This window comes from Corythoichthys intestinalis, chromosome 7, assembly GCF_030265065.1.
Source record: "Corythoichthys intestinalis isolate RoL2023-P3 chromosome 7, ASM3026506v1, whole genome shotgun sequence".
Lineage (NCBI taxonomy): Eukaryota > Metazoa > Chordata > Actinopteri > Syngnathiformes > Syngnathidae > Corythoichthys > Corythoichthys intestinalis.
In genome coordinates, this window is record NC_080401.1 from 32,472,137 (window position 1) to 32,486,027 (window position 13,891).

At 38.0% G+C, this 13,891-nt stretch overlaps 2 protein-coding genes across 2 annotated transcripts in view; one reads left to right on the top strand and one right to left on the bottom strand.

The window, feature by feature from the left end:
• LOC130919348 (oxysterol-binding protein-related protein 1-like) overlaps positions 1-10,042 on the top strand; it is a 49,996-nt gene extending 39,954 nt beyond the window's left edge. The window contains exon 13 of the mRNA XM_057841954.1: positions 6,003-10,042. Within this exon, the coding sequence (XP_057697937.1) occupies positions 6,003-6,105 (103 nt within the window). The 3' untranslated portion in view covers positions 6,106-10,042. The remainder of the gene's footprint in view (positions 1-6,002) is intronic.
• lama3 (laminin, alpha 3) overlaps positions 5,874-13,891 on the bottom strand; it is a 65,336-nt gene continuing 57,318 nt past the window's right edge. The window contains exons 34-35 of the mRNA XM_057841953.1: positions 9,691-9,804; positions 5,874-9,614 (exon numbers count right to left, since the gene is read on the bottom strand). Coding sequence (XP_057697936.1) covers positions 9,466-9,614; positions 9,691-9,804 — 263 coding nt within the window. The 3' untranslated portion in view covers positions 5,874-9,465. The remainder of the gene's footprint in view (positions 9,615-9,690; positions 9,805-13,891) is intronic.

Consider the following 13,891-nt stretch of genomic DNA (forward strand, 5'->3'; position numbering starts at 1 on the left):
CTTTTAAATGGATACATGGATAGAAAGACTTGTAGTTCTTAAAAAATAAACGCTATTATGAGTTAAAATAATTTGATATTGAAACCCCTCTTGATGTTTTCGTTTTTATACACTTTGTAAACTTAGTTTAACCAGTAAGTCGCCATTGTTGTTGACATCACAGGGCGGTGACGTCACACGGTTACACTGCCGAGCTTCCAGAGTATGACTCTAGTGACATAAACATGTCTTCTGTTCAGTGGTGTTACCGGGATGCCAGGTGTGGGTGGGCATTAGTCATTAGTCATTATTACCTGGGGGGGCAAAAAAAATAAAAATAAAAAAAGATTCAATGCTCAAGTAGGTCGAAATCCAGCGTAGGGCTTCTGCACCTTAAAGCATGTTTTGTTTTCTCCTTGAGATAACTGTTGTTGTGATTTGGTCGAAACAAAAGTTGATTTGACTTTATTTGACTTAGAACACATCCATAACTGAACAGTATGGACATGCAGGTGACAATGTTTTTTTTTAGGTAACCTATTGTGGTTCCTCAATTTTATTTTTATTATTATAGTTATTCTTTGTTCCGCAGCCCTTTTGAGCTCAATTTGACCCCCTTAGAATGCTTCAAAATGCACCAAAATGGGCACACGGGTCAAGACAGGTGCAATCTTTGATCCCGTGTAAAGACAAATTCCAAGTACACTATGTAGCGCCTCCTAGCTGTCATTCTTTGTCCCGCCGACGCTTTGAGCCTTACTTTGACCCCCTCAGAATGCTTCAAAACTCACCAAACTCAACAGCCAGGTGAACACTGGTGAAAACTTTGATAAAAAGTAAAAAAAAATAATAATAATATGCGTAAATGTGTGTAGCGCCCCCTAGGAACATAAACAAGATTTCATTTCATTTTTCTTTTTTTTTTAAAGGTGAAAGAGGAGGTAACAACGCAAAGGTTAAACTTAGAACACATCATTACTATATGAATGGGATACCATACGCGGTGCCCAGACTGCCGTTAGCACTACATCCAGTTTTCTTTGGGTGGGCAGAGTGTGTCCATGGGTGGGCACTGCCCCCCCTGCACCCCCGGGTATCGATATTTCACAAAACAAAAGCAGCAAAAGCAAAATGAACAGGAAAGACTGGATGAGACGAGAGTAGGTAAAAAAAAAAAAAAAACTGTGTTCTGCCAAAATGTGCTACACTGGCGAAACGGGCTACAAGACACCCAAAGTACTACTGTGCGCTTTCAGTATGTTTTGTTTAGACGCATACGGACAGAACATACTAAGGATGCCTTAGGAAAACACTTAGTAATATCAAATAATGGTGGTTTAAATATGCTATGTGCTATGCGTGGTCAACAGATCAACAATCTGTTTTAAAGCTACCACAAGAAAACCCAATGCTTAAATGTATGAGAAGGAAACACAGGCAAAAAGTATTTTGAGGCCATGAATAGGTAATAAAAGACTCAATAAAAACACAAATAGTAAGTACTCACCGCTTTTAACCGATGTGCGCATGTGTTGGACGTCTCGCTGCATTGAAGGAATTGAAGTAACCTGGTAGTGTTAGTCTAGTGACAGTGACAAACTACATCATCACCCCGAGCGTCCATTGCGCGCATAAAACATGGGCCTTCAAAGGTCAAAACATGCACTAAATATTATAGATTTTTAAATCTATGGCAATATTTTATGTGTTTCTAATAACATATTTTAGTAAAAGAACAATTGTGGCTTTTTAGAGCGTTTGTCCTTAAATCAGAGGTTCCCTTTATAAACAATTTTCAAGCACTCTTCCGTAATTTCTTTTAGTCTCAGGGCAACAAAATTCTCTCAGAAACTACATGTTTTGGTATTTTCCATTTGGGTTATTTAAAATTTGAAAATGATCTTCTAGAATTCTAGAATGATCCATAAATTAATTTGCTATTAACAAGGCTTGGTCCTCAACTCCCATTAACGATAAAAGCTTAACTGCAAAGCTTTCCCCCAGTTTGTTTTGGCTTTAAATGCTTGAGCTAAACGGTTATTTATTTCTTTCCTTGTCTGTTTTTTGCTCGCTCAAGGAGTCTTGCGCTTTGCCCAAGGTCAGACTTTGACGTCTACGTGCTCAACATGTGTGATGCGATATCGCCAAAAATAATTGAAAGAAAAGTCTTTCATATCCGCCGCGCTGAGATATCATCTTGAAATGTGTCCCCCTCTCTTGTTGAGATGGGCTCAGCAGGGGGTGGGCTGAGTTGGGCAAAGATGTGCTTTTTATCGCTCATCTGCTCTACTTTTCATTCAGTCAAGCGCCTCCATGCTTTCCTTCCATAAATTTCTTCCCAAGCTTGTATGCTTTAGATGCAGAGTTAGGTGCAAAGATATATCTGGTGACAATTTAAAAATTTCCCAGGTAGCGTAACTCATTGTCTACCACTGACCATTGTTCAATCCATTTTGACTGGCCCCTTCTATTTAAAATGGATTGGATGTCTATCCACGTCAATCGCAGTTGAAAAATTAGTAACTGGAAAATACAATTTCCTGAGAAATTGAGTGGGAACACATTCATGCTGGTCTAAAACCTCCTCTGGAATTTCAGGCAAATTCTTGTTGATTTTGGGGCAATTTTAGGTCACTTCCTGTAGCTTTCCGATCACTTCTTGCTGATTTTGAGTAATTTTCATGTTACCTCCTGTTGATTTCACATGGGTTCCCATTGATTTGGGGGAATTTATGAGTCACTTCCCGATATTTTTCGGACACTTCTATTAATTTGGGGGAATTTACGCAATCTTTTCGGTGGAATTTCCCCCCCTAAAAAAATCTTCGGGAGGCACAAGCAAACCAGTTTGAAACTGGTAAAATTGATCAAAATTTTTTATGTGGGTGCTTTTTGAATGCCAATGGAACTTAATGGGACATTTTGGTTAAACATAATAATCTTTTGGTCAAAAGTGAAAAAACAAAAAGCATAAATTTGTCGTTATATGTTTAAATGTGAATTATTTATGTATTTGAATGATTCAACCTTTTGTAAAAATTAAATGCCAAGAATTGTTTTGTGTGTGAGTCTGTCAATAGAGATTTTGTTTGCAGGTCTGAGTTGAAAATCAGTAGGAATGAATGGAGGAAAAAATGTCCATGGTGCTATTGTAAAAGAATGGGGGAGTCTTTGTCAAATGTTTGCGGAACTTTTGAGCCATTTACATAGTGACGGCAAAAACGGAACTTTTGATTCCGGCCTCCAAAGCAGAACAATTCAATTGCGGGGATTGCTCCACAACCATATGCATGGAATGCTCTCGCTCCAATGACGTCAGCACTAACATACGTCACTTTGGGCATGCGCAGTCGCTGCAAGTAAACAAAAACGGCAAACAAGACAGATCGGTGGCTTTAATTTACTATTTTTCAATTTAAATGTATTTGTTTGCATTTTTGTGCCTTTTAAACTAAAAGAAAAAACACATGGACGCCATTGCTTCAAGTTTTTTTTTAACTGACAAGCAATGTCATACAATAATCAATAATAATAATAATACAGTAATCTAACTTGTACAGAATACAAGAATACATGCAAGAAATACAAGAGAAAAATCAAATATAAAGGAAAAAAAGCTGAATAAAACTGCCAAATAAAACGTAGGGGAAGAAAAATAAACACCCCACTGCTTCCAGTGGGTGGGTCAGTTGTCTTCCAGGCTGAGGAGGTTGTTGTCAAGGAAGTGCATCATTGGTTGTCGCTTTGTAAAACTGCACTGCCCTCTAGGACCTGACATGAGTAGTGCATTGTTTTTACGCGGAATTGCGACATCGTTCAAATGGAGACGGAACCAAGACGATACCATGAAAAGGCAAACATGAAATTTATATTTTTGGAGCGTCACCACGTAAACGGCCCCTTTGTTTGTAGCCTTGATTCTGTGATTTTTTTTTTTTTTTTTTTTTTTTATGTGTGACTTACGTGATTCAGACAGAAACTAAGGGACAAATAACCATAGACCCCTACCTCTCAATTTTTTCAAATTTTACAGGAAACACACAAAAAACACTGAACCATATTCTGAATGTTTTATGTTTACTAACAATTTGAATGATTTTTGTAGTTTAAATAAAAATTTACTTGGGCAATTGTTTTAAGATGGTGACGATTTTGAAAATCTGGCATTTTAAATATTTTAACTATTGGAAATTATTGGGCTTTTTTGTCAAAAATATGCATTTGGCACAACTGTGATTTCTTGACAGGGATTCCAAAAGATTTTCCGCATCAATGAATTTTTGGTACACTTCAAAGTTGAAACATTGTGAAACAGTCAAAGAGCCAATAAAGTATATTGGAAAAAAAATATGAATGTTATACAGTGGGGCAAATATGTATTTAGTCAACCACCAATTGCGCAAGTTCTCCTACTTGAAAAGATTAGAGAGGCCTGTAATGGTCAACATGGGTAAACCTCAACCATGAGAGACAGAATGTGGAAAAAAAAAACAGAAAATCACATTGTTTGATTTTTAAAGAATTTATTTTCAAATTAGAGTGGAAAATAAGTATTTGGTCACCTACAAAAAATCAAGATTTCTGGCTGTCAAAGAGGTCTAACTTCTTCTAACGAGGACTAACGAGGCTCCACTTGTTACCTGTATTAACGGCACCTGTTTTAACTCATTATCGGTATAAAAGACACCTGTCCACAACCGCAGTCAGTCACATTCCAAACTCCACTATGGCCAAGACCAAAGAGCTGTTGAAGGACACCAGAGACAAAATTGTAGACCTGCACCAGGAATCTGCAATAGGTAAAACGCTTGGTGTAAATAAATCAACTGTGGGAGCAATTATTAGGAAATGGAAGACATACAAGACCAGTGATAATCTCCCTCGATCTGGGGTTCCATGCAAGATCTTACCCCGTGGCGTCAAAATGATAACAAGAACGGTGAGCAAAAATCCCAGAACCACAAGTGAATGACCTACAGAGAGCTGGGACCACAGTAACAAAGGCTACTATCAGTAACACAATGCGCTGCCAGGGACTCTAATCCTGCACTGCCAGACGTGTCCCCCTGCTGAAGAAAGTACACGTCCAGGCCCGTCTGTGGTTCACTAGAGAGCATTTGGATGATCCAGAAGACGACTGGGAGAATGTGTTATGGTCAGATGAAACCAAAATAGAACTTTTTGGTAGAAACACAGGTTCTCGTGTTTGGAGGAGAAAGAATACTGAATTGCATCCGAAGAACACCATACCCACGGTGAAGCATGGGGGTGGAAACATCAAACTTTGGGGCTATTTTTCTGCAAAGGAACCAGTACAACTGATCACTGTAAAGGAAAGAATGAATGGGGCCATGTATCGAGAGATTTTGAGTGAAAATCTCCTTCCATCATTAAGGGCGTTGAAGATGAGACGTAGCTGGGTCTTTCAGCATGACACTGATCCCAAACACACAGCCAGGGCAACAAAGGAGTGGTTTCGTAAGAAGCATTTCAAGGTCCTGGAGTGGCCTAGCCAGTCTCCAGATCTCAACCCCATTGAAAATCTGTGGAGGGAGTTGAAAGTCCATGTTGCCCAACAACAGCCCCAAAACATCACTGCTCTAGAGGAGATCTGCATGGAGGAATGGGCCAAAATACCAGCAACAGTGTGTAAAAAGCTTGTGACGAATTACAGAAAACATTTGGCCTCCGTTATTGCCAACAAAGGGTACATAACAAAGTATTGAGATGAACTTTTGGTATTGACCAAATTCTTATTTTCCACAATGATTTGCAAATAAATTCTTAAAAATCAAACAATGCGATTTTCTGGGGTTTTTTTCCCCACATTCTGTCTCTTATGGTTGAGGTTTACCCATGTTGACAATTACAGGCCTCTCTAATATTATCAAGTGGCAGAACTTGCACAGTTAGTGGTTGACTAAATACTTATCTGCCCCACTGTATGTGGGATGCTATTTCTTTGCAAAAGAAAGAAACCCCAGTATCGTTCTTAATGGTCGTCTGCCTGCCTTGGTCATCAGGTGGTTCCAGCAGGGCCCCAACCCGCACACCGGTGCTCAAGATTGGATCTTCACTGGCGCATACTGGGACAGGAAGTACCCTCATCTGCCAGACATTTACTAGAATTCTCCACAAGGAATACGCAAACATGAACTGTGGCCTTAAATTGCTTTGACATTCTAGAAGTGTGTGTATAAATGTCAGTATCTCGAGGGATTTTTAAACAAATGTTCATCATTGTGGACTTTTACCTCGAGTGTGTGCGTGTGTGTGTGTACGCTGATACAGGCCATTGTATATTTCAAAATTTAATTAAATTGCTGTTAGTACAGTATATAGACACGGTGAGCCGTCAAATTTCATTGTTATTCTTAACTCCTTCACTGCCACTGATGGCAGTAGAAGTCCAATTCATCCTCTAAACTAAAACCGATTAGACATCTATCACCGTCACTGGCAGTAAAAGAGTTAACCTACTAAAATGGTGTATTTATATGCTTTAAAAAAGGCGGTGGGGACAAGGTAATGTCTTATGCACTGAAAAAAACTAGTCACTTTTAGGTACTAAAACTATTAGGTACACCATTAAAAATTGATACCACTTAATATAAGAGCTTGACTGAAAAATGTAAATTTGTGATGTGTGCTTGCCATTTGTGACACTCTTTTTTTATTTAAAAGAAGAGTAACTTCTAAAGGGCATGAGTTCAGTCAGAGTTTTAATTCCAGACAACAGCTCATTTAAAACTCAGGCTGTACAATTCATTGACATAATGGAAACCCATGTCATATACAGGCAACTTGGGTAAAATCGGTTCCATTTGAGACTCAAAACGCTAGAGTTTTGCTTTTATGTTTACTACGAGATGGCATCATTAATCCACTTTCAGTCAAGGGAGCACTTCAAAGTAATCGTCTTTGTTTCCAAAACAAACATTAAGTTTAATAGCTTACTGTTTGCCAAGGAAGTAAAGGAATGAGCCATTTGTGGCAACTGAAAAAAATTCTTTCATTTACTGCTCTGTGTCAAGACTGTGCTGCGAGCTAATTGGCTGCCTTGCGATTTTTTTCATTTTCTGCAGTTTTTCTTTTTTTTTCATATGCAGTAAATTCATTGGCGGAGTTTCACTTTCAGGGCGGGGCAACATGTTGATGACCCTGAAACGGAGTGTCAGCAATAAAATTAACTTACAAAAATATTTATAATAATAAGTTGAAAATGAGCCCCCCCCGCATAATTCTTGAGGGGAATTCTAAATCAGGCTGCTTAGGACAGCTATACTTTTTGCCGAGATCGTCATCCATTGAATATGGTATGCCCGCCGGTGTCGTGCCAATGTAGTTACCCTGGTCAAAAATTGTGTCCCCTGGGCGAAGTCACTGCGCTGCACTGATTTGCTTGGTTTCTGTGTTTTGGTTAATTAGTTATCTACGAGGTTTTAAAACATCCAGCAAAAAAAAAAAAAACATTTTTCAGTCGTATAACGGAACATACGTAGTGAACGTAAAAATTGCCAATGTTTTACTATTTTACTGATAGGATGACCTATAACTGTTATTATTGTAATTCAAGTCCTGTATGGAGTTTCTCCAGTTTAATAAACGTCGATGTCCAAAATATAGAACTGTGGTTCTTTTCTGGCTTCAAATTAATTGTGTAAGTCGACATAACTAACTACACAACATAACTGTGTGTGTGCACTCCCGCAGCCAGGTGTTACAATTTTTGACTGGGGTAACTACATTGGCAAGACACCGGTGGTGGCACTGTTGTACAATTGGTGTCTTTTAGTGGGGCAAATTGAAACTCCGTTCTTTATTTTGGCGGTGCTCTCTGGCGTTTCATGGTCCACATTTTCAATCCTTGGTTCTTGCGCAGTAGTTGTTGTCGCTTTTGAAAGCTTAGGTTTGAAAAAATTACGTATATCCATCTTGCCTCTTTGGTCCTCGGGTGTTTTTGGCGAAGCAAAGCAAATGACCGTCTAAGGTGCTGATCACATGATCTGTTCGAAAAATAATTGTGACCCATTATAGAAATATCTTTTTTGTTCATTTCATTCATTTTTGTTGTTTGTTTTATTGCTTTCCAAATTTGATAGACAATATTTTACCGGAAAACTCTTAATTTTATAAACAAAATATAGGAAAGTCAATTACATGCAATTACACTTTTCAGCCACCAAGGGGGGGCCCCTTGGTTCCCCCCCTAAACTCTGCGTATGATTAAATTTAACTCATTTGCTGCCATTGACGGTAATAGCAGGGGTGAAAGTGGGCCAGAACGGTCAGGAACACAGTTCCGGTATAAGATTCAGGGCCGGAACGCAGTTCCTGCATACCAGGGGTCGGGAACCTTTTTGGCTGAGAGAGCCATGACCACCACATATATTTAAATGTAATTCTGTGAGAGCCATACAATATGTTTAAAACTAAAAATACAAGTAATATGTGCATTTTATGTAATTTCAACACTTTTAAAGTGCAATAAGTCTCTGAATTCTTTTTAATAACTTATATAAATAATAATAATTAAATTAAATAATAATTATTAAATAATATTTAAATAGTTATTTTAATCCACAGATACCGTTGTACTTACGGTTTTAAACCAGCAAGGGAGAGGCGTTCGCTACGTGGCGTGCATGTGCAATAAATGTTCGCATTTTATTAATTTCCTTATGATTTAAAAAAGTCAATATTTGCGCGATCTTTAAAATATATTCCGTTTCACTCTGCATAGTATGTCATTTGTAGTTATTTTTCTGAATCTATATGTTACTTATATCTTTATGTTAAAAAAAAAAAAAACACACAACAAAAAGTAAATGTTTACATTATCTTTAATATACATCCTATGTTCTTAAGTAGTTGAAATTGAGATTTGGCATGTAGTATGTGTGGAAATGAGGGAAAATAAAAATTAGGAGATGGAGGATGGGGTTGTAGCTGTTTTAGTTTTATTTTGCAAATCATTGAAAAAATACAATTTTTAATGAAAATCAGTTTTTGTATGTGTTACAGAAATAACTGACCAAAACAGTTGTCTTTGCATTTCAATAGTTTGATAAAATTTCTGGCTCCATGGCGACCATCATGTCGGGGAGTTCCAGCAAGAAATTCTAACCACTTTCACCCCTGGGTAATAGACGTCCAATTCGTTTGACGTGGGAGGTTAGGCGGCGACTGATCGAGCAATCACTGCCACCCTTCCAGTTCAAATGGACTGGACATCTCCTAATGATAAACTCATTTCATTTCACAACAGAAGGATGAAAAGAGCCAAATGATCGGACGGCTATAATCGTCAATGGCAGTGAAAAAGCTAGTTATACAATAACAATGGTACCACAAAAAAATATTTTTAAATTTTTTTTGCTGGTTGTTTTACAAACTGCATATTTTGCAAGTGTACTTCGTAAAATTTGAAGTGTTCTGTGTGGGATTTTTTTCTCCTCTGCCTGCATACTGATTGCACTCCATTTTTCAGTGTACGGGACACGAGTTGACGTCCACCGCGCCGATAACTGTTACTGCCTGTGTCTCAAATGCAATGTTCCCGCCATTAATATTCACGTCTCTTAAGCAGCCTATGTACGGTGATGTCACAGGTGCCCTGCTTGACTCCGTTGCCCCTGTCGGGGGAAAAATATAAAGTAAAAATCAAGGTCATTTGCTCTTTTTTAAAGAACTGTTAGTGTGATTTCTCACCTCCAATGTAAAGTAATGTCCGCGTCATAGCGGAGGGAATGGATGCGACGGTTCTTGCCCTCCTTTGAGACAGCGCATCCACCATTAGTGTGAGATATTTTTGTTCTTTGGATACTGCGCACAAATGAATGTCACTTTGAGTGGGGTGGTCATTATAGTGCCTGACCTTTTAAATAAAAAATGTCTTTGATGATGTCAATGGAATGTGAATACAGCAGTAGCAGTACTTTGACTTACAGGTTTTAATTTTGCTATGTGAGCGCAAGCTGCACTTTACTGGAATAGGTATACCAAATCTGTTTTACCATATGAACTGAATTGGCATTAATCTGTTCCAACCCATCCAACTAACATGTATGTGGGTAAAGAATAAAAGCAGTTTCGCATGAAATTATTTGATGGATTTATTGTTTATTGGCTAGGGACAGTGCACATTAATGAACATCTATTTAGACACATCCACAAGATGCAAATATGCAATTTAAAGCAAAAATTCCTACAGTGATGCTCTGAATTTGACTTACCTCATCCCACAACCGATTCAAAATCACTGGTTTCCCATCTTTACCCAATAAATTGAATGGAAAGGCCATTCATTTGATACAGCCATACAAAAAATATAACTTATAATCATGTAGGATAATGTAAATTAGCGTTTCCGAATTGTCTTTGAGCAACGACATACAGTGCCTTGCAAAAGTATTCGGCCCCCTTGAATCTTGCAACCTTTCGCCACATTTAAGGCTTCAAACATAAAGATATGAAATTTAGTTTTTTTGTCAAGAATCAACAACAAGTGGGACACAATCGTGAAGTGGAACAACATTAATTGGATGATTTAAACTTTTTTAACAAATAAAAAACTGAAAAGTGGGGCGTGCAATATTATTCGGCCCCTTTACTTTCAGTGCAGCAAACTCACTCCAGACGTTTAGTGAGGATCTCTGAATGATCCAATGTTGTCCTAAACGACCGATGATGATAAATAGAATCCACCTGTGTGTAATCAAGTCTCCGTATAAATGCACCTGCTCTGTGATAGTCTCAGGGTTCTGTTTAAAGTGCAGAGAGCATTATGAAAACCAAGGAACACACCAGGCAGGTCCGAGATACTGTTGTGGAGAGGTTTAAAGCCGGATTTGGATACAAAAAGATTTCCCAAGCTTTAAACATCTCAAGGAGCACTGTGCAAGCCATCATATTGAAATGGAAGGAGCATCAGACCACTGCAAATCTACCAAGACCCGGCCGTCCTTCCAAACTTTCTTCTCAAACAAGGAGAAAACTGATCAGAGATGCAGCCAAGAGGCCCATGATCACTCTGGATGAACTGCAGAGATCTACAGCTGAGGTGGGAGAGTCTGTCCATAGGACAACAATCAGTCGTACACTGCACAAATCTGGCCTTTACGGAAGAGTGACAAGAAGAAAGCCATTTCTCAAAGATATCCATAAAAAGTCTCGTTTAAAGTTTGCCACAAGCCACCTGGGAGACACACCAAACATGTGGAAGAAGGTGCTCTGGTCAGATGAAACCAAAATTGAACTTTTTGGCCACAATGCAAAACGATATGTTTGGCGTAAAAGCAACACAGCTCATCACCCTGAACACACCATCCCCACTGTCAAACATGGTGTTGGCAGCATCATGGTTTGGGCCTGCTTTTCTTCAAGCAGGGACAGGGAAGATGGTTAAAATTGACGGGAAGATGGATGCAGCCAAATACAGGAACATTCTGGAAGAAAACCTGTTGGTATCTGCACAAGACCTGAGACTGGGACGGAGATTTATCTTCCAACAGGACAATGATCCAAAACATAAAGCCAAATCTACAATGGAATGGTTCAAAAATAAACGTATCCAGGTGTTAGAATGGCCAAGTCAAAGTCCAGACCTGAATCCAATCGAGAATCTGTGGAAAGAGCTGAAGACTGCTGTTCACAAACACTCTCCATCCAACCTCACTGAGCTCGAGCTGTTTTGCAAGGAAGAATGGGCAAGAATGTCAGTCTCTCGATGTGCAAAACTGATAGAAACATACCCCAAGCGACTTGCAGCTGTAATTGGAGCAAAAGGTGGCGCTACAAAGTATTAACGCAAGGGGGCCGAATAATATTGCACGCCCCACTTTTCAGTTTTTTATTTGTTAAAAAAGTTTAAATTATCCAATAAATTTTGTTCCACTTCATGATTGTGTCCCACTTGTTGTTGATTCTTGACAAAAAATTAAAATTTTATATCTTTATGTTTGAAGCCTGAAATGTGGCGAAAGGTTGCAAGGTTCAAGGGGGCCGAATACTTTTGCAAGGCACTGTATATTTCACATAAAAACATCTGAAGAAAAATATTCCAACACATGGATACACAGTTTGATTTCATTTGATAACCTTTTCTGTCGAGCATATATCCGTCATAGTTGTCAACTTGTCATTGGCAAAGATAAAGGAACATTAAGGAATATTTAGTTGTAAATATTTTTTGTCCTAAAAAGAGACATGGGATGATTTAATAAGGGCACATCTGCTGATCTGTTATGGCACACCAATGTGACGTTGCATGTTGATTGGGAATCACTGATTTAAGTAATGCAACAGTCCATCCAAAAAACACGAGGCGTAAGACCCTCAGAAATCGGTAAAACTAGCACGCTAGAGTCTTGCATTATATTAAAAAGCAAAACTACATACATAATTATGATAGAATGTAAAGAATTTAGTTTTTGCATCTTGATTTGAAGCTTTAATTCAATGGATATTGTGTTGTCCCTTCTGGTGCTGGTACAGAAAAGAAGGAAACGAATAACATCAGTAATCTGTAGTAATACTCTTTGTTTTTCACTTCACTACAAGCTGTGAAGGAAGGAAGCTTCCTTGTACATCAAATTATGGCTAGGAACACGACAAGTCGTGACTAGGCATGTGTCGGTATGAGACTGACGGTATGACGGGACCTTAAGCAAAAATCTTTCACGGTAGTACAGTATTGCAATTACAGTTCTAAAATGTGTTACTTTGAGATGTCTGGGTAAAAAAAAAAAAAAAAAATCCATTGAACAGGATTTTTATTTTTCAAAACATATTAGCGAATTAAACATAATAATGATGAGTTAAAATACATTTTAAAAAATAACTAATATTCTATATAAAACTAAAATGAATGCACTCCTTTAGATGAGCGTAAACCCACAGCCACAATTTAACATTATCATCGGAACAAAGATATTTATTTTCCATAAAAAGCACATGTGTATGACTCGTATCATGTTTACATTATACACACACTCTTTTTCTCAACACAGACAGTTGCCAGAGAGAAAAAACATGTTATACCACCGCTAGAGAGACTAAACACTAGTGTTGCACCGATACCATTTTTTGGCCCCGATACCGATACCTGGTTGTGCAGTATCGGCCGATACCGATACCATACCGATACCACCCCGATTATATATATATATATATATATATATATATATATATATATATATATATATATATATATATATATATATATATATATATATATATATATATATATATATATTTTTTTTTCTTAATTTTTTTTTTCTCTAAAAAGCTACATAATTGGATGTAAAATCATTGCTATCAAGGCTTTGTCAGGCTTTTGCTTACCTTTGCAAAATAGGAAAAAGTACACTAAACCCTAGTAGACAACAGTTGAATAAACCTTCCGCTCTCAAAGGCCAAAATAGTGCTAATTTTGTGAAATTAATAACACATGTATAATACTAGCCCAACAGTAAGAAAGTAAAAATAAATTCATAATAATAAACTCTGAATGAACTGAATAAACTTTTTTAAACCTCTCAAAGTCCAAACAGTGCAACTTTCATGAAATTATTGTCACATTCTGCTGCTGGTTAGATTGTGTTTTGTTGCTGGGCGTGGGGGCGTGGCACTTGAATCCAATGCAGGCTCATCAACGCAGCATTTAAGCACGGGTGATCTCAGAGAAGGCTACCGAGATATTTGCCTTGCTGATCGCTATTTGACATCTGGCACAATAATCTCGCTACATTTGCTTGTTATGCCCCTGCATTGGGTTTTTCTGTTAGTGCGCTGCTCTCGTTTGTAACCGCTGCCTATCGTCTTAGTTTGTCCGTCGACTTGCTGTCACGGACTCCTTTTGTTATTTCTACTGTCCCGCGATCGCGTGTTATTTTTTGTTTGCAATCATTAA